Source organism: Carassius auratus, chromosome 22 (assembly GCF_003368295.1).
Source record: "Carassius auratus strain Wakin chromosome 22, ASM336829v1, whole genome shotgun sequence".
NCBI lineage: Eukaryota > Metazoa > Chordata > Actinopteri > Cypriniformes > Cyprinidae > Carassius > Carassius auratus.
Window position 1 is genome coordinate 1,191,965 of NC_039264.1, and position 24,545 is coordinate 1,216,509.

Here is a 24,545-nt window from a genome sequence, read left to right on the forward strand (position 1 = left end):
TCTTTATAAGCTCATGAGCATCAATATTGTTTGAGCAGAAGGCACATTGTTTAGCTGCACTGCGGTTTGTGTAAATGCACTCAAGCCACCTCTGAACCACATAAAACAGTCTGAAGAACCGTAAATGTAACCATCATTGGTGCTTGTGCTTTGACAAGTAAAATCAGCTTCTCCGAATCCTCCATGACTTGTAAATGAAATCCTCATCACTGAAATCTCAGATGAGTTATTTTGCGTGTTCGGGTTTAGCTGTCGTATCTGTGTAGGGAGGAGAGAGAGAGAGAAGATGCAGCGGAGGAGTACTTGTTTTCACTGTCTGCAAACCACAGACGTTCAGTGTTTTAATCTTGAGCACCTGGAGAGATTTTATTTCAGAGCGCTGAACTGTTGGGGAAAATGGTCGACCGATTCGTTTTGTCCTGTTTGTGCTGTTGCTGTCTGGTTGGTAAGTTAAACGTGTCATGCTTTATGGTAGCAGATGAATTATTTAGTACAAATAAATAACGCTCAACCAAAATCAGACAGATGTGCTCTGGTTTATATTCTTAGATGGAAAAGTGCTTTAAATCCAATCGAGGTATTACTATGAGATGTAGGATTTGTACGATTTTTGTCATTTTCGTTTTTTAAAGAAGTCTCTTCTCACTAAGGCATTTGTGGCAAAAATACAGTAAAACAGTGATAATGTGAAATGTTAAGATTTATATATTCAAATGACTGTTTTTGTCTATAGTTTTGTTTCCTGTGATGCAAAACTGGAATTTCAGCATCATTACATCAGTTTTCAGTGTCACATGATCCTTCACAAATCACTCTGATATGCTGATTTGCTGCTCAAAATACATTTCTCATTGTTATGATTGTTATATATATATATATATATATATATATATATATATATATATATATATATATATATATATATATATATATATATATATATATTTTTTTTTTTTTTTTTTTTTTTTTTTTTTTTTTGCGAAAACTGATACTATTTTCAGGATTGTTTGATGAATAGAAAGTGAAACATTGTAAATTAATTTAATGCATCCTTGTGATGGATTCAAGCCTGACGTCTAACGAGTAAGACCTTAGGGATTTCACTTACATTTTAGATGTCATAAAGTGATATTAGTGTGGAACTCTTTTCGGCATAAATACATAAATAAATATTTAACCAAAACTCGCTCTCCAGGTGTGCTTGCTGATTCAAACGCGGTGAAGTCGGTGCCAGTGACGGAGGGAGATTCAGTCACTCTAAACCCTGATCTTAGCGTTAAACAATCTGACAATCTGATCATGTGGAACTTTAAAACTAATGGGTATCTTATTGCAAAAATCACCACCAACCATACCTCGATAATAGATGATGTTCTTGACGGGATATTCAGAGACAGACTGAAGCTGGATCATCAAACTGGATCTCTGACCATCACAAATACCAGAACTGAACACACTGGAGTTTATCAAGTAACCATCAGCAGCAAGACAAAGTCTGTTTATAGATTTAATGTTACTGTCTATGGTGAGTAGAGGTTTACAGTTTCTTTTGTTTATCTAATACCATATTTCATATATAATTGACACTTGCTGTTTATTCTCTCCTGTTTTCAGCTCGTCTCCCCGTTCCTGTCATTATAAGTGACTCCCCACAAAATTCATCATCATCATCTTCATCATCATCATCACAGCAGAATTGTTCATTGTTGTGTTCAGTGGTGAATGTGGGTCATGTGACTCTCTCCTGGTACAAAGGAAACAGTTTATTGTCCAGCATCAGTGTGTCTGATCTCAACAACAGTCTGTCTTTACGTCTGGGGTGTCTGGATGATTCCTACAGCTGTGTGGTGAGCAATCCCATCAACAACCGGACTAAATATGTCAACGTCACTGATCTCTGTCGGCCATGTTCAGGTATGTTAGCATCTTGTGGGAAAAGGCTATGCATGGCTACAATTTAGGACTTGAGTCGCTGTTCATCTTTTGCGAATGTAAAATGTCGTTTGCTTTTGTTTTCTCAGATTGTGCCTTCTGTTGTCATGCTTCTGAAGCTCTCGTCCGATTGGCTCTCTCCGTTGTGGTGGGCGTGGCTACTGTCGCTATTGTATTTTATGACATCATCACATCCAGGAAAGGTGTAAACGAGAGACATCATGACTTACAATATAAAACAGCTTCATGATAATTCAGTGTAAATCCATTATCATTATATATATTTTTTTCTTGTTTTTATGCATTCCTTTGGCTTGGGTAGATTTTATATTCATTTTGTTTAGTGTGATATGGAATGTTCAAAATTTCAGTTAAACTGTGTTTTTTATTTGTTCATTGCAATTTGTGTCTATATGTGTGGCAATTAATAAAAACTTGGCATTTAAAAACAACAGTAGAAATTACTTCTACAAAGAGGCTTACAATGTGCAACTACAATAACAATATTAACAGCTATCAGCTATCATATATATATATATTACTTGTCAATTTTGTACAAACACGATTTTTCTCCTAGCAGGTGTTTTATATTGAACAATGGCAATATATATGGATGTTACCATATAAATAGGTAATTTCTAATAAAGTAAAATAAGTACTTTACAAAATGATTCACAAATGTTATCCTGTAAATGCAGTTGTTAGCAGATATATTCATAGTGTTTGTGATAAGTGTACCTTTTGTAATGTATCTGTTGAATTCATCATTCATATCATTTATATTATTAATCGGTTAATTAATAATTAACTTAGCAAACTTATATTCATAAGTTAAAAGTAATTCAAAAGAAACCGTCATCTATTACATTATGTAACACTGATCGTAAAATATGTTTTGAATCTCTTTCTAATATGAGATCACAAAATAAGGAGCTTACAAAAACCATACAATTTCTGAAGCTTTTCTAACTTTTTTATTTTATTTTTGCTTTTATTTAAATTAAGCCTATATGTTTGTATTCATTTTGCATTTTTGTTGTTGCTGTTGTTCTGTTTTGCATGCTTTGAGATGTGCAACGTTTGCACTGTGCCTTGTGTGATGGAACTAAACATTAATATATATATATATAATATATATATATATATATATATATATATATATATATATATATATATATATATATATATATATATATATATATATATATATATATATATATATAATAAATAAATGATTCAAAAAGAAAACCACTAGTTTAAGTCTATCCAAGTAGTTTATCCGACAACAGCGCCTCCTGCAGGTTGTTAAAACGTACAACCGACGTAAACTATGCATTGAGTATCAAAAGGAAACATTACCAAACGAAGGAAACTTTTCCACTCAGATGTCATCTACCGTATATAATTTTTTTTTCTTTATCAACCTCATTAAACGTGTTCGTCCCTTCACTAATCACCAACACCAATCCATAATCAATCATATGAAACATCGCATCCATCACGTGGTTTGTGTCAACTCCAGCCTCAAGCGACTGTTCTTTGAAGGTGAACAGTCGCGTGATACACACTGGGGACTCGGTGTCAACACTAAACTCAATATGCAGAACCTCGGATTAATATTTGTGTTACTATTATTTGTAAACGGTAAGTTGTAATATTGATTTAATTAATTGTTCATATTGAAACGATACAGAGGTTTAGTTCTGTTCGATTTACGTGTTTTTAGGAAGTTTTGTGCCTTCCGGGTCTTAAGCCCCACATTTGAGCTTATTACTTATTCATATATATATATATATATATATATATATATATATATATATATATATATATATATATATATATATATATATATATATATATATATATATATTTATATGTGTGTGTGTGTGTGTGTATACCTTACAAAATCTTAAATGTTCCTACACCTATTATTTTATTGCTTTCTCCCACATTAATCTATATTCAATAAACCATGTGATAACTTGATAACCTGAAATATCAAAAGTATTCAGAACCCTATGTTATGAAACTTGAAATTGAGGCACACGCCATTTCCAACATCTTTGAGATTTATCTAAACTTTATTTGGAGTAAAAATGTGATCTGTATTGTTCAGGTCAGGGGTGCACGGTTTAGATTTCAAACTTATTAAACACATCTGATCCAGCTAATCAAGTGATTGAAGCTTATTTGAGATCTGCATGGTATGTGTGCTGGAACTAAAGGTTGACACCTGTGGTTTAAGTTATGGGAAGGCTTCTGTTTTCATATCACATGTGACTTTTATTGTAAACGACTGCTTCTTGGTTTTGTAGTGGTGTGTGGTGTTGAGACAGAAGTTGTGGAGGCGGTGTCTGTGATTTTGGGAGATTCTGTCACTCTACAGTCAGAAGTGACCCAAATACAGCGCAATGATGTGTTTGAGTGGAGGTTTAGTGGACATCGCATTGCTATAATCAATAGTGACCGCAATAACAAAGTACAGGCTGAAGTTACTGAGAAAATCAGAGACAACCTGCAGCTGGACCATCAGACCGGAGATCTCAAGATCAGAAACATCAGAACCGCAGACTGTGGACTCTATGAACTTGATATCAACAGCGCCAGAGGGTCATCAAAGAAGTCCTTCAGTATCAGTGGTGAGTGTGTCAGATGTTCAGGTGCAGTTTCAGACTCGAGGTGAATGTGTTTGCTGACCGTCAGAAACATCTCTGTTCATTAGGTGTGGCGTCGGATGACACGAAGGTTGTGTTGGTGATGGAGAGAGACTCTGTCATTCTACCCTCGGGTCTATCTGAAATACAGAGAGAAGATCAGATTACCTGGAAGTTTAAAGACACACTCATAGCTAAAATAAATGAAACCGCTGGAATCTTCTCTACATATGATGATGTTCTTGATGGGAGATTCAGATACAGACTGCATCTGACCAATCAGACTGGATCGCTCATCGTAACTAACGTCAAACCCAACATCTCTGGACTTTATGAAATCAACATCAGCAAGAGCAGCAGCAGATACACCATGCACAAGACGTTCAATGTGACTTCCAAGGGTGAGTCGCTTCATAGTGAAATGCATTAACATACTTGTTTATCCGAAAAACAATGCTACAATCAGTTGTTCTCTTTTGAAAACTCCGGGCATTAATGTCCGTCTCTGTTTTGGTTTGTGAAATCCGCCCTCTGCCAGTTTATCCAATTGTATTTTGGCACCCCTGGTTGCCAGTTGGTGGAAAACACAGCGTATTTCATTTAATTCATCGTCAAGTGCGCTCGTTCTTGTTAGTAGGCCTGTCACGATAACAAATTTAGCTGGACGATAAATTGTCCAAGAAATTATCGCGATAAACGATAATGTTGTCGTTCTAAGACCAGTTTCAACTAATATAATGATAATGGCATAATAATGCAGGTACACCTTTTCAAAGATAAATAAACGTTTATTTTATTTTATGGCCGTTTCAGAGCAAGAAATACCAACATGTTGACTTTGTGTGGCTTAAAATTAATACATTTTGTATGTTATATTATGTTTATATGCCAGTTATGGATGCTCATATTGACCGTTTAACTGTTAACCGAAAGTAAACATTTTGACCGTGATGTTCACAGATCACGTCTTTTTTTGTGCTCGAGTTTGTTATTTCAAATGCGTTATGCACGCTCATAATGGTCAATGCGTAAGACCTTCGTTCAACTTCAGAACACAAATTAAGATATTTTTGGTGAAATCCGAAGCTTTCTGACCCTGGATAGACGGCAACGCAACTGAAACGTTGAAGACCCAGAAAGGTGGTAAGGACATGGTTAAAATAGTCCGTGTGACATCAGTGGTTCAACTGTAATTTTATGAACCTACCACTCAATTCAATTCACATTTATTTGTATAGCGCTTTTTGTGATACAAATCATTGCAAAGCAACTTTACACAAAATTATGTTTCTACAATATTTAGTAGTAGATTATCAGAATATTTTTGTGTGTAGTGAAAACAAAAGTAACGACTTTATTCAACAATTTAATCTTTTCCGTGTCAGTCTTCACTGCAGTAGCACAACAACTATTTTAATGATGTCCTTAAAGGGGGGTGAAATGCTCGTTTTCACTCAATATCCTGTTAATCTTGAGTACCTATAGAGTAGTACTGCATCCTTCATAACTCCAAAAAGTCTTTAGTTGTATTATATTTATAAGAGAAAGATAGTCTGTACCGATTTTTCCCGGAAAAACACGAGTGGCTGGTAGGGCTGTCAACGAATATTCTAAATTCGAATATGTATTCAAATAGTTTTAAAAAAACGAATTTCGAATGTGAAAATTAATATTCGAATTAAAAAAAAATGTGGAAAAAAAGGCCCGCGGTAGTAGAGGCGTGGTTGTCTGCTTTGCGAGTGGGCGTGCTAGCGCTCCTGAGGGTTCAGGGACAGGTCACAGCCTCACAGGAGTCGCACTGTCTGACACAGCATCACTGCTGAAAGTCAATAGTATGTTCCTGCACAACCGGAGGCTGCAGATTCAGGACCGCGGATCTGGGCCGCAGTTCTAGGACCCTAGTTTTTCGTGACAGCGCCACCTACCGTACTGGACGATATAGCGATGGCTGCAGTTTCAGGAACGCAGTTCTAGTACTCTGTTGGTTTAGTTTGCAGTCACGTTACTTTGTATATAGCGTCAATATATTAATCTCAGTAGCATTTGTTTTTAAATGTGATTTTTGATTCAAAATGCAGCAGAGTTTAATTACTAAGTGTGCTTTGAGTCACAATTTTAAATTTAAACATGAATTTACACAAAATATAAATGAAATGTCCATTTTGTAAAATTGATGTATATCAATGTTAAAACAATTGTAAAAAATGAAAAACCTTAAAAGTCTTGAATTGTCTCTTGAAAAGTCTCTTGAATTATACAGTATATTGTTTCACTTCCTTAAGGTGAATTAGCTCATTATCAGGTAAGTTAAAGTTGGAATCAGGGTATCGAGTCACTAAATTACTGCCAATATTTTAAAAGTTGTTGAGAGGCAAGACAAAACACAAGAATGATTCAAGAATGTTTATTTATATACATACATACATACATACATAAATATATATATATATATATATATATTTTTTTTTTTTTTTTTTTTTTTTTATATATATATATATATATGGGGTGCTGCGCCAGATGACCTGGCCTCCACAGTCACCGGACCTGAACTCAATCGAGATGGTTTAGGGGTGAGGTGGACCGCAGAGTGAAGGCAAAAGGGCCAACAAGTGCTAAGCATCTCTCGGGGAACTCCTTCAAGACTGTTGAAGACCATTTCAGGTGACTACCTCTTGAAGCTCATCAAGAGAATGCCAAGAGTGTGCAAAGCAGTAATCAAAGCAAAAGATGGCTACTTTGAAGAACCTAGAATATGATATATTCTCAGTTGTTTCACACGTTTTTTATTTATGTATATAATTCCATATATAATACCACATGTGTTAATTCATAGTTTTGATGCCTTCAGTGTGAATCTACAATTTTCATAGTCATGAAAATAAAGCAAACTCTTTGAATGAGAAGGTGCGTCCAAACTCTTGGTCTGTACAGTCTATACATGTCATTTTTGTGACAACATCACAACAGCACCAAAGTGAAAACCCTTTTTCATCAGTTGCTGCATGGATAGAATGGCTGTAGGCTTCAACTCTAGAGAAAGAGAGAGCGAGAGACAGAGAGAGATAAATAAGACACATTTGTTTAACATATTCAACTGGAATATATATATATATATATATATATATATGAAAAGTGAAAGTCCTTGCAGCATGTGGTGCATCTCTTCAATTCAGGCAGGGATCTCCCATATTATATTATATGTATCTTGGAAAAGAGAGAGTGTACTTGTTAGAATATTTTGAGATCGTGAAAATATCCCTAGTGCCTTTTTTAATCATCTGTCCTACAATGAGCCTAATTGAATCCATAAAATCACTTCATATTGGCCATGCAGAATGTAAAGGCTTTCCAATGCCGTTGCCGTTGATGATAGGAGAAAGCAAGTTTGGTACGCGTACAAACAGAGTCCATGCAGACGGTTATAGATGCATAAAAATGTCTAATTTATTCGTGAACTCATTATACATAATCTCAACTTCATGTGACCTCTCGTTTTCTTCCAATGTACACACAAAGGCCATACCTAATGAACAGCATACAAATAAGAATCCACTTTACAAGCTACTCTGTCGTGCGGTCAAAAACTGTTTGCCTCTCAACCACCAACGCGCTCCACATGTTGCTCAGGTGCTCTAATTAAACCTAGCCACAGCACCACCCAGTGGACAAAAACTTTACCATACCCAAAAATGGCTCCTACACACCGGCCCCTTAATTGATTATGACATTTTGACATAACAATTACAAATTCCTACAAAATGGAGCCATGCATACAAATTCAAACTTTGTACCAATGTCTTTATAGGACAATAAAACACTCAAAATATTGAATGCCCTAATTTAATCTGCTTCTAATAAAAGGCAAAGCTTGCTAATTGGACGTTCTAAGATGTTACTTTTAGTTTGAACTTTTGCTGAACGTACCAAGCCCTTGTTGTCAGGGTAGGTCTCCACAATTCTTCCAAGTAGCCATGAACCCCGTGGTGCTGTAGCATCAGCAATAATCACAATGTCTCCTGGAGAAAAACTTCTTCGTTCTTTATTCCACTTTTGTCGCTTTTGCAACAAGGGTAAGTATTCCTGTACCCATCGTTTCCAAAAGAGATTGGAAATATATTGCACCTGTCTCCATCTCTTTTTGGCATACAGATCTGATCTTTCAAACAACCCAGGTGGTAACGCAGGATTTCCTCTCATAAGCAGGATGTGGTTTGGCGTAAGGGCTTCCAAATCACTAGGATCATTGGATAGTTTAGAGATCGGACGATCGTTCAAAATAGCTTCCACTTCACACAAGACAGTCTGCAGAGCTTCGTCATCCAATGTTTGTTGCCGAAGAACTGCACAAAGAATTTGTCTCACCATTCGAATTATGCGCTCCCATACTCCACCGAAATGAGAGCCTGTAAGAGGATTGAAACTCCATTGAACTCCCTTCTGCCTTAAGGCCCTTTGAACCTTTTCATTGTTTAATGCAGTGAGAGCCTCCTTTAACTCCCGCTCAGCTCCGATGAAATTTGTCCCATTATCAGACCTCATGTGAATGACCTGTCCACGACGACAGACAAATCTGCGTAAGGCATTAATGCACGAATCTGTATCTAGTGAGTATGCCATTTCCAAATGGACGGCTCTACTTGCCATACAAGTAAAAATCACTCCGTAGCGTTTCACTTTACTTCGTCCCCTTTTCACTTCAACGGGCCCGAAAAAATCCACTCCAACATTAGTAAAAGGTGGCAGGTCAGGGATGATCCTTTCCACTGGAAGGTCTGCCATCTTCTGTTCACCCAACTTCCCTTTATAACGTCTACAGATGACACACTTGGAAATTATCTTTCTGGCAACGGAGTTGGCATTTGTAATCCAATACTTAAACCGGAGCTTAGAAAGCATCTGATTTCTGCCACTATGACCCAACTCTTCATGAATGTCTCGAAGTATGAGATGTGACACGTGCTGATCTTTAGACAACAAGATGGGATGTTTTAGTTCAATTGGCATAGCTGACTTGCCAAGTCTTCCCCCCACTAGCAACAATCCATCACACAACACAGGATCCAGACTATAAACATTACTGTTTCTTTTAACACCAACATTTCTACCCTTGAGCTCAGCAATTTCCTCTTGGAATTGTTCCTGTTGACTGAAACGAATTATGCCATTCTCAGCCATAGAAAGATCCTCCACAGTCAAACTTTGTCTGCCCAGAGATGCTTTAAACTTCTGTAACCTTACATCCACAGCAACACTGTCAATCTGTTCCAAAGATAGCTCCTTTCGTTTACGTCTCAGCTCCATCAGAAGTTTCTGCAGTTTCAAATACCAAGCAACTGCAACTTTCAAACGTTTCCATTCTGAGAAAAAATGAATAAGTTGACTTGTGGCATTCTGTCCATTCTGTAAAACCACAGCATTGACTTTCAACCTTTTAATCTCAGGGTCATCAGTCGATATCAGATCACTTGTTGGAAAGTATGTATCACTTGGCTTCCAGAGAAAACTGGGACCATCAATCCATCGGGTATTGCTCAGAAAATCTTTTGCTTTCAAACCACGAGATGCATCATCTGCTGGATTTTCTTTAGTGGGCACGTATCGCCACTGTTGAGGTTGTGTATTGTCTCTTATATAGGACACCCTATTAGCAACGAATGTATGAAACCGTTTGTCTTCATTCTTGATGTAATTAAGGACAGTCATGCTATCAGTCCAAAAGACAGAATCTTCCAATGAAAGTTGCAGCTCCCTCTTTAGCATGATGTCAACCTTAACAGCAAGTACAGCCGCTGTAAGTTCCAAACGAGGTATGGTCACTGATTTCAGTGGTGTTACTCTAGCCTTGCCCAACAAGAAAGCCACGTGTACCTGGTTTACACTATTCTGGAATTTAATATATGAAACTGTGCCATATCCATCTTCGCAAGCATCAGCGAAGTGATGTAAACAAGCGTGGGAAGGCAATTCAAATTCCAAAGGTTTAAAACATCGGTTCACCTGGAATCCAGCTATTCCGTCCAATTCCAGAATCCAATTATTCCATTTCTTCTGGTGGATTGATGGTATAGTGTCATCCCAGCCCAAGTCCTGTCTACACAACTCCTGCAAAAGTACTTTAGCAGGCAGAAGAAGTGGTGCCAGAAAGCCCAAGGGATCATAGACTGAGCTTACCACCGATAAAATGCCTCTCCTAGTGCATGGTTGATTTTTTAATGAAGTCTTGAATTGAAAGGTATCGGTTTCCACACTCCACTGAAGACCTAAAGCTCTCTCAACAGGCAATTTATCTCGATCCAGATCTAGCTGCTGTATATCCTTAGCTCGGTGTTCCTCAGGAACTGACTGCAACACTTTGCGACTGTTGCTGATCCATTTTGTTAAACAGAAACCTCCCTTTTGACAGAGAGCAGTTAGATTTGGAACCATAGAGATGGCCACTTCCTCATAAGAGACACTCTTCAGACAGTCATCTACATAAAAGTTATTGTTGATAGTGTCAATTACCTCAGCTGGAAAGTCTGCTTGATTGTCCTTTGCAGTCTGTCTCAAGGCATAACAAGCACAGCTTGGAGAAGACACCGCTCCAAAAAGATGAACTGTCATCCTAAATACAATGGGCTCTCTTGTCAAATTTCCATCAGGCCACCACAAGAACCGAAGAAAATCCACCTCTTCTTCAGCCACTTTAACTTGATAAAACATTGTTCAATGTCAGCCATGAAGGCTACTGGCTCTTGCCTGAATCTCATCAGCACACCTACCAAAGAATTGGTAAGGTTAGGGCCTTGCAACAATTGACTATTAAGTGAGGTTCCTTTGTATGTTGCCCCACAGTCAAACACAACTCTCAGTGATCCCTTCTTGGGATGAAACACCCCATGATGAGGAATGTACCAAACTTTGCCATCCTCACGATCTAGTTGGTGAGATGGTACCTCCTCTGCATAACCTTTAAGGACAACATCAGCAAGAAAATGAGAGTACTTTTCATGAAACCCTTTGTTTCTTTCCAGTTTCCTTTTCAGGCCATTTAATCGTTGCCTAGCGACACAGAAGTTGTCAGGTAACGTGACATTACCAGTCTTGAATGGCAACTGTAGGCTATAATGTCCATCCTGGAGCATGACAGTGCGGTTCATTATGTCCACAAACCGAAGATCTTCCCTTGACATTTCTTCTTTATCAGCAGTCCTTTCGCTGAAATCATAATTGAACTGATTATTGAGCAACTCCTCCAATTTAACAACAGAAATTCTGTTAACAGTAACCGCAGAATGCCCAGCTTCATTCTTGTGGTCCCCATTTTCCTCCAAAGTCCCATTAACAACCCATCCCAGTAGGGTTTTAATGGCAAATGGCCCATTACCATGACTGTTTATAATTTCATATGGCTCAATCACATTAGCTGCATTAGTTCCAATCAATAAATCAACACCTGCTTGAATGTGTGGTATCTTAACCTTATTCAAGTATGACCATTTGGATAACTCCTCCTGAGTAATGATATTTCCAGAGTCAACAGGCATGTTCTGCTGCGTATATACAGCAGGAAGAGGGAAGAAATGGTTAGTATCTATTCCACTGATTTCCAGTCCATCAATAACATTACAGGAGACAGACTTTTCCTGACCCATGGTACGAAGAAGAATGTTAACCCTCTTTCCGTTCAACTTCAACACTTCCATTAGATGTTCTGAACAAAAAGTAGCGGAGCTTCCCGGGTCCAGAAAAGCATAGGTATGTATCACGTTGTTACCTTTTATAGCTTTCACCTGAACTTGTAAGATTGGCATTAAACTCCTCTCGTTACCGGCCCCTGTATGAACACAAGTTTTAGCAGACACTACGTTACACCTTTCCTCCAACTGTTTCCCAGTTACTTCCTTACGATATATATGCAGGATAGTTGGATGCACTTCTCCACAAACATCACAAATCAAACGATTGTCACATTCCTTACTCACATGTCCCGTCTTTAGACAACCAAAACAAATTCCCTTGGATTTCAAGAATTCAATCTTTTCTCGTTGAGTCTTCCTCTTCAAAGCAAAACATCTTTCCAATGGATGTTGATTTGAACAGAACAAACAGTTTCCATTAGACTTAGATAAAGAGCAGTGTCTTTGCTGTATTGACCCAGTGTCAGTCTTAGTTGGAATTGAAACAGCAACATCAGTGGCAAAACTATTCCCTCTAAAAGTCTTGCGCACTTGGGATTTGAATTTACCTGTGCCCTGTTTGTCCTGGATATCTCCAAACACAGGATCAGCTGCCACCTTGACCTGTTTTTCAATAAACTCAACAATGTGAGAGAATTTTGCTCTGCCTTGACTGGACTCCATAATCTCACAAGCCTGAGCCCTCCACTGCTCTCTCAGCTTGTAAGGTAACTTTGTTACAACAATCTTCATGTTGCTAGGCATGTTAAGTTCTTGCATGTATGTAAGCTCATCCATAGTATTGCAACATGTACGCAAAAACAAAGCATAAGCCTGTAATCCTTGCACATCCTCTGCCCTTACAGTGGGCCAGCCCAAAGCTTTCTCAAGATAGGCAGTAGATACCTTGAATTCATTACCAAAATGTTCTTTTAGTAATCTTTTGGCCAATACATAGCCTCTGTCTGGGTTCATATGCTGGCAACTACGGACCAGATCTTTAGGCTGCCCCCTTGTGAACTGCTCAAGAAAATACAAACGATCCTTTTCATTTTCAGTTTTCTCTTCAATGCCATGTTCAAACGCTCTCATAAATGCAATATACTGCAGTGGGTCACCATCAAAAACTGGGATCTCTCTTTTTGGTAGAATACGAGGATTTCCTTGCTGTTGAATGAGATAAGATGTTAATTCTTCTTGTCTTTTTAAGACTTCAAGCAGTGGATCACCATGAGGAGGAAGAACATGTGACATTTGATCAACTCCCATATTGCTTTGTTGCACTTGAGCAGAATATTGGAAATCAGACTGTTGAGCAGTGTGGAATATTTGTTGATTTCTCCATCCTTTCCTTTGATTCTCTGTTTTGACTTGAGATGCAGAGACATCAGCTGCTCCAGCTATATTTATTGGCATTGAACTCACTGGTACGTATTTATTTGCATTGGGATTAAGACCCTTTGGCCGAGAAGTTGTATTAATCTCACTTGATTTTGACCTTGAATTACGTGAACATTTGCTTTGATTATCAGACCTCTGCAACACAGCGATCTTTGCAGCTGAAGCTGCTATTTGAGCATCCAACTCCAATTGTTCCTTTTTCTGTCTCAAATCCTCCTCCTGAGCTTCAATTGCATGCTTGGCCTTCAATGCAGCAGCTTGTGCCATAAGTGCAGCCTTTTCTGCCTCTGCTTGAATGCATGTAGATGATATAGATGAGCTGCGTTTACTACGTTTAGAGGTAGCATGAGACACGTGTGAGACACTATCTCCAGGACCAACATCACTACAAACTTCAGCCACTTCAGAGCTTTTCTGACCTTTTTCTGTATCTGATAACCATTTGTTCACCCGTTCAATTAACTCATTATTTGGTATCATTTTGGCTTTAAACCATATTTCATGTTTTTCAGCTTCATCAACAGGTAAGATAACCAACAGTGACTCATGTGCTTCTGTAGCCTCTGAACATAACCTCATAAACTCTTCAAAAGGCAATCGTACCTCAGGTTCATATTCTTTGTTTTCATGGATTAACCTGTTAATTGACTCAATTAGTTTCTGAGCCTTGTTTAACTTAGCCTTTCTTAATTTTTGCAAAGTTTCAAGTTTTTCCATTAAAGCCTTAGCTGTTAATTTAACAGGCCTTTTCTCTTTTTCAGACTCATTTTCAACATTAAGCATGTCTTGTTTTGACTCATTAAACCCCTTAACATTCATAGACGTTTCATTTTCCATTTTACAAACAATTGTGAACAAACATACAATTCAAATACACAAACAGTGTTCGTCAGGCTTTGGCAACCAATGCATTGGAATTACGCAAATGTGTGCACACAATTTCACATGGCCATGTTAATGCTGAAACAACGTACCTATGATCCAATGATCAGCCCTTTAACAGCCAGATGAGCGTGCAGCGTAAATCCAACGACGAAATCAGCAAGGGGAAAATATAATCCAAACTATATGTTAACGAGACGATCCTCACATGCAGAAACACAAAGACTTTATCCAAACAGCCTCCCTCTGTCCATCGAAACAAACGTGTTGACTTTTACTCCAGACGATCTCCTGTTTCCAATGAAGCACAGTTTTTGACTTTGTGTAAAGGCTTTCCAATGCCGTTGCCGTTGATGATAGGAGAAAGCAAGTTTGGTACGCGTACAAACAGAGTCCATGCAGACGGTTATAGATGCATAAAAATGTCTAATTTATTCGTGAACTCATTATACATAATCTCAACTTCATGTGACCTCTCGTTTTCTTCCAATGTACACACAAAGGCCATACCTAATGAACAGCATACAAATAAGAATCCACTCTCCAAGCTACTCTGTCGTGCGGTCAAAAACTGTTTGCCTCTCAACCACCAACGCGCTCCACATGTTGCTCAGGTGCTCTAATTAAACCTAGCCACAGCACCACCCAGTGGACAAAAACTTTACCATACCCAAAAATGGCTCCTACACAGAACATGACAGAAACTAACACATGATAGCAATGTATAACTGTATGTGGAGTAGACCTGCAGATTAGGCCAAATTGTAACAAACTATTAAAATTGCCAAATGCCTCATTTATCATTGCAAAATAATGCCAAAACAACAGGCAACTAGGCAGTCAGTGCAGTTTAATTATGAAAGATATTTTATATATAAATATGGTAAAACAACGACTATTAAGCCAGTATTCACACTAATACATTAAGCTGCAGGTAAATCTTACGAACCTTACATCAACCATGCTCTTGTCATCTGATAAGTTTAATTAATGTGCAGGCTAGATTCACTTATAATATTTCGTCATTAAAACACAACAAGGATTTATGAAATCATAGCCACGAATTAACGTCGTAGTAATTAATAAAACTAGCTCACAAATTCTTAATTTGGTGGGAATTAATTATTAATTCATAGTTAGCAGTTCTCACTATGTAAACTTTGCAGCGTTTAAACGTTATAAAATAAAACTTAATTAAATATCTGTACTCACCGTCTGATTGCTGTCCACGTCGTCCATCTTTAATTAGTGTTGATCCAGTACAGTAGGTGGCGCTGTCACAAAAATACTAGGGTCCTAAAGCTGCGGTCACAGAATTGCGGTCCTGAAACTGCAGCCTCCGGTTGTGCAGGAATACCCTTCTCCTGAAAGTTGACGCGTCTTCATGGAAGATGGCAGCAAGTGCAGAGCCCTACTCGACCGCAGCAGAGAAAATGAGGTAAAATTGTTGACCCGCGAGATAAAGTTGTATGCAAGCTATTTAAGATAGCATAGCATACCATTTAATTTCGACCACTAGCAACATGAGGTCACATCTCAGAAATGTGAACCCAAATGAGCATGGCATAATGTGTGGAACTCCAGCTAAACAGTCACGTCTTGACACTTAACGTTACTTTACATCGCCCGCAACTAGCTCTTTGTCTGCAACACGACAAAAGGCCATAACGGATAAAATAATTTTGTTCATTTGTAAGGACATGAGACCGATCAGTATCGCGGATGGGGCAGGCTTCGGGGAGTTCTGTCAAGCAATGGATCGTAGGTTTGATTATTTATCATTTCATGTCAAGGAAAAGTTCCATGTTTACCACAGCACAGCTCGCTCGGAGCATTCAATGTCAGTTCTATATGCTGTAAAACTTCAATTAATATTAATAATATTTGTTTCAGTCACTGAATGAAGCCTGCTATATTTGGGACAACAGTCCGCGATCTTAAATTGCTTGCACAAAAATGTGTTTGTTCATTTAAACCGTTATGCGCAGAGAACGTGAGGGTGAGAGAGCGTGAGGTCTGCAGTCTTGGCCATTAGTTGATTTCCTTGTTTTTGTGTAGGTAATACGTTGTCAAATATGTTTAAACTTAAATAGACTATCTATACAAATAGTTATATCTCTTTGTATTATTTTGGCCTGTTACTGACGTAATGCGCGTCATTGACAACATGCGCAACCAGATGTTCGAATAGTTCGAATATTCATGTATTTTTTAGAGGGAATATTAGAACGTCATTTTTGAGCAATTTTGACAGCCCTAGTGGCTGGAGGCGTGACGTGTGGGCGGAGCTAAAGAATCACGAGCGCGAGTAGGCTTTTGCGTTGAGAGCGTAGTTAACAACACAGAGATATTTGAAGCAGTTTTACTCACCGCCTGCGGTTCCAACACACGATCTTGACCCTCTTTCGTTGGGACTGCATTATCCTTAAGAAATAAACTATGTGCAAATCCGGCGTCAAACTGGGCCTTGTTTGTAAAACAAGCATCTTCGAAATGCAGGGAACAAACAAAAACACTTGCACAACTCCGTCGATGCTCTGTAAAAATAAACTCCATCCACTGGTCCCTTAATGCTGTTTCTCTTTTGGTAATCTGTGCAGGGTTGTCTTGCCCTGGCAACCAAAAACACACTCCTTTTGTGACAATTCGGTCTCTCGCTCTGATCAGTGAATGTCTGTGCTCTCAGTGCTCTGCTATACGGGAGCGCGCGCTCTTCCGGGAGAAGTGCCCTTAGGACCCATATAAGGAAATTCCGCTCCATCTAACGTCACATAGACCCATACTTGAAAAAAACTTTCTGAAATTTGTGACAAACTGGAAGGAGTATTTTTGGAACAAAAATACTCCTTCAAACGTACAACTTAATTTTTGAAACTTTGTCCATGTTTAGCATGGGAATCCAACTCTTTAACAGTGTAAAAAACTCAGTATGCTTGAAATAGCATTTCACCCCCCCCCTTTAACCAGCTTTCTGGGCCTTGAACGTGTCAGTAGTGTTGCTGTCTACGCAGGGTCAGAGAGCTCTCGGATTTCATTATATTTTCAATATATTTATTTGTTTTCCTAAGACTAACAAAGGTCTTGCAGGTTTGGAATGACATGAATGGGAGTAGTTAAAGATAGAATTTTCATTTTTATTTGAACTATCCCTTTAAAATTAAGAAGAGTGCATGTCCTTTTTTTACATGTGCTGCAGAGTCGAGTCGTGTCGGTTTAGGATTAGATTTGGTTCCTGGGGAATGCATTAATTGCTCCTCTGTGTTTTAATGTTGAGACAGAAGGAGAGAGCAGGCAGTCTGCGACGGAGGGAAATTCTGTCACGCTACTATCTGGTGTTCCTGAAATACACAGCGATGACGTGATCGTATGGAGGTCTGAGCATGGAGACTCCATCATAGCAAAAATCGATAGAGGGAAGGTCTTAACTACGCTGGACGGAGCCGATGGGAGATACAGCGGCACACTGGAGCTGGACAGTAAGACCGGATCTCTGACCATCAGGCACATCAGAACTGAACACGCTGGACTTTATCACCTGGATATCACCGGCCAGCGGCGCACAATATTCAAGAGATTCTTTATTTCTGTCTGTTGTGAGTATCTGAAGTACTTTAATGTAGACTAATAAGTGCTGAGTGAACTTAATACTACTGTATTATAAAACTGACAAAACAAAACAGAAATGTGCAAATGTCCCTGATGATTGGTTCAACTTTTTTTTTCTTTACAGCACAGAATTGGTTTCGATATGTTATGGTGGTAATTGTTGTTGCTGTTTTGCTGTTGGTCGTGATTGGAGCTATTGCTGTGATTCGTTGTCGTCAAACACAAAATGGCAAGTATTACAAAAAGCTGATGTATTAAGCAGATAATTTGAGATTTACTGTGTAGCAGAGACTTTGAAGAAGAAAAAATGTGATGTGAAAGCATTTTAAATGTGTTTAATTGGGCTCAGTGCCATTAGGGGGAATCCAGTATCAGGTAAGATGCTGTTACACTGTTATGTGCAACATAATACAATTGTGTTTTTGAGTAATTTAACTTTCTTTTGGGGCTTTGTGACACTACTGTCCAAACTGGAGTTCAGATTATAAACTTGGACATTTTAAAGAAACCCTATAAAGAACTTCCTCAAATGCTGACTTTTTGGAGAAGTGATAGCAGTCTGGTCAACGCCGTCTTATTTAATGTTAGTTTTAGACACATTTTCAGACTGTGTATTTCAACATGTCTAGAAGACCTAGTGTTCTTGATTAAATCTGAGATGTTTCTCTTGTTTTTTTTGTGTTTCAGTTAACAGCTCTGTAATATGAGAGCATTGTTTTGATCGTGTGCAATCCCACCGGAGGAGGAAATGAAATCCAGCTAAAAATATGCACCAAGCTCAACCAGCTTTTGTACCATGACCTTTTCAAAAGGAATAATTTAATGTTGTTTTGATGTCCAATATTGATCAATATTCAAGCCCTAATGCTGTGTGTTTCTATTAGTTTGTCTGACAAGAGAATATTTCTGTGCTGCACAGTTTCCACACACATTTATATGTAGTATTGAATAGAACATGGTGAACATAAATGAAAACTGAAAGCAATCTGTCATTTTGTGCTCTAAAAAATCTCTAAAATACTTTAAGCTTTTTTTCGCAACCAAGTAAAAAAGTGCCTTAAAATCAAGCAGGTTTTTTTAGGGAAATCTTTGTATGTTGTAAATTGGAATCTATGTTTTTACTCTTAACTGCTGTAAACTGTGAATTTGTTTGCCGTTAAATGTTTTTTGAGTTAATTATCTCAAATAACGGAGTACTGAGCTTTTGCTGAATGATTTAAAAGTTTGACCTTTAATATTTTAGGCTTCTTTGAAAATAATGATCTGAAGATTCATAATATAAAGCTGTCTAGGTGACTTATGTTATCTCTTCCATATTTGTTGGGAATTTGTTGTATTCTCTCAGTTCATTTGTTGCTCATTTCATCGGTCACTGTCAAATCTTATTTTATTATGCCGTGTCTTGTCTTTACAAGTAAATTAGAAATATGGGAAAGTCTCCATTTCAGGGTATGCCTTTTGTTTCAATTCCTGGTTTGTATTCCTAGTACAGTATAATATGCCTATTGCTTGTATGTATTGATCATGGTATCAATCAGTCACATGGGCAGACTGTGTGTGATGTAATAAATACAGTAAATAAATATATACACAGACATTATATAGATTGTTACTACGGTAAAACTGGTATCAACCACTGCTATAAATATAAAGAAAAAAACTTACTCTTAAGATATTATTATCATAAATAATGTTTTATATTATATAATGTAATATACAACATTATTTTAAATGTTTTCATAGTGAGAACAAACTATTTAAAGTGACATGGTGGACGGGTGAAACTATGGTAAAACGCGTTGTGGTTTAACAATACATAATTATTTCTGGTAAAGTAAATATTTAAATATTTAAAAAAAAATACTTTTTTATTTAGCGTAGGCCTTTGTTTTGCCTCAGCAGATGAGTAGCAGCAGCAAATAACACATTATAGACATAATTTACACGGAAATGTGACCGATCCGTCTAGTGGTCAAATGATAATAGTTCACATTTTGAGGTTTATATCTGTAGCTCTTGTAGAAAGGTAGTAGTAGCCTAGATAAAATAATAACACTTGCATGATGCAGTGTAAGTTATGTTGAACTAATAGAACATTTGAGATGGAAATTTAGAAGGTTATTATAATAGAGGCGCATTAAGTGAAGACGTGCATATTTGTTGTATCAAACAAAGTGGCAAGTTTGAACAAATTTCACTGGCAGTCTAGTGTACGATTATAAACGGATAGGGACGCATCAGACGTTTACCAAAAGTTTCTATTTTCATGAACTGTGACTCATTTGATCCACTAGTTTGTAGATAAAAAAAAAATAATATTTTTATTGAACCACTCGTAGGGTGCCGCCTTGTTCGCGTGACGTCATACGCACAACGTCGACGTCATATGGACTTCCGCGTCAGTTTTAAATCTTGGACCTGAGCCACCACAATAATACCACACATTTGAGGGTGAGCTATTTTGACAAGTTAAAAAAAAAGAAAAACTCGTTGGGACACAGACTCAATACGACATTCAGCTGTTTTGTTTCCTGAGAAATGGATCGTTTTCATCATTTTTCGCGATTCATGAAAACCAGGTGCAGACCATCATCATCATCATCATCATCATTACAACTTTGTATCAAGTTTCCCTTAAGGTAAAAATCTTTTTCTAACTTACATGACTCATCTTCAACATTTTGTGCTTGGATTTTGAAATTGTCTTGCTAAAACCGGTATAAAGTTGGTTCGACGTTTGTCAGAGATTCAGCCTCTGAAATATTCAGTTCAGTAGCCTAACGTTAGCTCTTTAACGATTTAGCATAATATCAAGAAATACGGTGTTTCAGTTGTTTTCAAATGTAGAAGGGATCACACGTGTTTTATTTGTTTTAATCTGCTTTAAAGGCAATAGCGGCTCCTGACTGTAAGTTTAGGTGAGATTCTGGGTCGTAGCACTATAGGATAACGTTATATGAAAAACATTTTGAAAGCTTTATATTGTAATCTCTGAACACATGGTGACAACATTTGTGCAGATATGTCCTTGTGTTATCCAGTGGGTGGCGCGCTAATGTTGATTGGGAGGATCGAAGTAATGTTACACGCATTAAATGCTGTATAATAATTGTTTTATTGAACCTTAAACCACATAAACCCATTTAATTAGATTAGATTAGACTCATCTCTGTCATTGCACTTGTAAATGCAGTTAGCATCTAACCAGAAGTGCAATAGGCACCAAGTACAGAATATACAAGGTCTACTATGTATTACAAATGTACAATAAATAATACAGATAAGGTGGCATTATGGACATAATTTACAGATTTTAAATACTATCAGCATGATATACAGATGTGTACTATGAACATACTATACAGATGTATTATCAGTGGCGGCTCCAGACAATTTTGATTGGGGGGGCAATGGGGGGTCCTGGTCTTTTCAAGGGGGGTCTCATGAAAACCAACAAAAAATACAGTGGACATGGCTAATAACTGCATATTACTGCTACTAAACAACAAAACACCTTTGCAATCTAAACAAATGACAGGCTACAGTTTTTATTCATATCCTTCACACTGCACTTTCATGTCAGGTATATTATGCATTTTTATTGACATTGATATTTTTACATTTATTTCCAGAGAGATATTATTGAGTTTACAGGCTAAAGTGGTCTTGCTGTTGTAAACACTGTTGCTATTGTAGAAAAAATATTTGCATCACATTTAAAATATAATTATATTTTAATTCATTTCTGAATTGTTTTTATTTTATAATGATAATTCAGAGAATGAGAAAATCTGAATAAGCCTTACCAGTGTTGTGATAATTATTTTTACGTGTTAAAAATAAATAAGTACTGTAATATAATAAAAGTTTAGTCAAATAACATAAAAAGACCAGACCCCTCGATGCCTGTGAAACTTTTCTCCCTCAAACAGCACGCTAGTGTTACTTCTACACTACAGGCTACACACAGCAATATAAACAACATATCTGCATGTTCTCACATCACATCGTTCTTGTAAAATAATAATAAGTAAATAAACATCAAAATCACTTCGCTGAGAATGAAACACCACTTACCAGCTGCCACGATGTTGAAAATATCCTCTAGCAATTAAAAAATGCGCGTGCAGCGTGAGGAATCTTCCCGGTTGGATGGGGTCATTGTCAGGTGAAAGGTCATCATGTTGGTCATTTTATTTACGGCTAAATTATTTTTAATAAATTTTACTAATATTATGATTGGGCGTGGGCAGGCATTCACAAAAGTTTGTGTTATTACAAAAAAAAATTAGAGGAAATTTTGCTTTGACAAAAGGGCACTTAAGGGGCAAAGGAGCAGGTGCTCAAGTGAACCGGTTCTTTCGGACAATTCGATCAAATAAACCAGTTGAAAAAAAAAATGGTTCACCGGTTATTTTGCGCTCGATGTAATGCCGTCATTGGCGATGATCGCCCTTCATTCAAGCCTTTGGTTTACCCGCGCTTATAACATTAGCACAGAATCAGTTCAGAATCAATCACCAAAAGAATCAGTTCGGTTCAGATGCGCTCTGTGTCAGTCTGCTTCACGCTGAATCACACATGCGCAGTATCATCAGCTCCTCGGTTCTCGAATCGGACGCGTCCGACAGAAACGGTTCTCGGTTCAGTGTAGGAATAAATGTCGAAATAATTATTTATTATTGTTCTGCGTAGTTTGAAGAGAAACATTTTTGGATCTTTATCCCGAATATATATATTTTTTAATCAGGAAGAGGGTGGGGGGTCAAATGGGGGGTCAAGGCATTTTTTGGCAGGGTCTTGAGACCCCCCAAGACCCCCCCTGGCGCCGCCGGTGTGTATTATGTAAAATTGTATGTACACTATAGGCAGGATTATGAACGTATGAACATCATTTACACTAGTGCAATTGACAGTAAAGGGCATAGAAAATATTAAAGTGTGCAAATGGATTACTCTAATTCTGGATGAACAGACAGTAGTGCAAGTAATAACAAGTTTACTGTTTTTAGCTTGTAAATAAATAAATAAATCAGTCAGATGTAGTGATGAGGAGGGGGAGGAGTCTGTGTGTGTGGTGTGGGGGGTGTTGAGGGGTGTCAGAGGGCAGAGTTCAGCAAAGAGACAGCTTTAGGGAAAAAGCTGTTCCTGGATCTTGTGGTCCTTGTCCGGAGGCTCCTGCAGCGCCTCCCAGAGGGCAGGAGGTTAAACAGCATGGTCAGGGTGAGAGGAGTCCTTGAGAAAGCTGTGAGATCGACGCAGACAGCGTTTACTCTGGATGTCCTCAAGAGCAGGAAGTGGTGTCCCTGTGATGCGTTGGGCAGTTTTCACCACCCTCTGCAGTGCCTTTCAGTCAACAACTGAACAGTTCCCATACCAGACTGTGATGCAACTGGTCAGGATGCTCTCGATCGCACACCGGTAAAAGTTCACTAGGATGGATGAAGACAGCTGGCTCTTCTTCAGTGTCCTGAGGAAGAAAAGGCGCTGGTGAGCCTTCTTGACCAGGCTGGAGGTGTTTGTGGTCCAGCACAGGTCCTCCGAGATGTGGGTTTCCAGGAACTTGAAGCTGGAGACACGTTCAACAACCATCCCGTTAATGTGGATGGGGTCATTCATGCTTCCTTTCTTCTTCCTGAAGTCCACAATGCTGGTGTTAAGGAGGACCAAATATTACACCAAATACACAAAAATAATGTTCTTTTTAGCAACATCATATGACCCCTTTAAACTCGCGTGTGAAAGGGTTAAAGGGACACACACAAAAATGGCACATTTTGGCTCATACCCTTAAATGTAAACAGCAATTTTAACAAGCTATATATATTTATTTATTTATTTATTTATTTATTTATTTATTTATTTATATATATATATATATATATATATATATATATATATATATATATATATATATATATATATTAGGGGTGTAACGGTTCACAAAATTCACGGTTCGGTTCGATACGATACACTGATGTCACGGTTCGGTTCGGTTCGGTACGTTTTAGATACAGCAAAATGCAAAAACATCTCAACTTTTCAGAATGCGGCAAGCGCACCGCGGGTCATGTGACAAGAACTAACCAATCAGCTTCATCCTTTCCCATAACAACGTTGAAAACTCAGCCAAGATGAAGGAACAGCTGATCATAGTTGTATATGGATTGCAATTTTGAAATAAATTTAGTAGCAGAGCTACTGCAAGTGATTTTTAGAGCTGCAAATCCATTTATCCTTTGCTTAAATTTCCGCGTCTCATGGAGAGAGCACGTCATTGTTGCTTAGCAAAGACAGACGCCTCATGAGCGCTTCTGCCCGAGCGCTTTGGAAAGGAGGAGAAAGACGTGCTTAGCGTTTTCCATGCGTTTTTAGGCGCGACATGTGAACGACCCCTAAGGCGCTCGCTCAC

The 24,545-nt window shown here is 37.9% G+C and overlaps 2 protein-coding genes across 2 annotated transcripts; both read left to right on the forward strand.

Moving 5' to 3' along the window:
- The first annotated feature begins 203 nt into the window (after positions 1-203).
- On the forward strand, positions 204-2,384 carry LOC113039313 (SLAM family member 9-like). The gene is made up of 4 exons (XM_026197146.1): positions 204-445; positions 1,196-1,525; positions 1,615-1,914; positions 2,022-2,384. Exons 1-4 carry the CDS (start codon positions 397-399, stop codon positions 2,180-2,182), a joined length of 840 nt encoding a protein of 279 aa, XP_026052931.1. The 5' UTR covers positions 204-396; the 3' UTR covers positions 2,183-2,384.
- A 1,088-nt stretch (positions 2,385-3,472) lies between these two features.
- LOC113039316 (uncharacterized) lies at positions 3,473-18,694 on the forward strand. The gene is made up of 5 exons (XM_026197147.1): positions 3,473-3,576; positions 4,248-4,571; positions 4,655-4,987; positions 17,806-18,120; positions 18,258-18,694. The coding sequence occupies exons 1-5, from the start codon at positions 3,531-3,533 to the stop codon at positions 18,389-18,391; spliced, it is 1,152 nt and encodes a 383-aa protein (XP_026052932.1). The 5' UTR covers positions 3,473-3,530; the 3' UTR covers positions 18,392-18,694.
- The last annotated feature ends 5,851 nt before the right edge of the window (positions 18,695-24,545 follow it).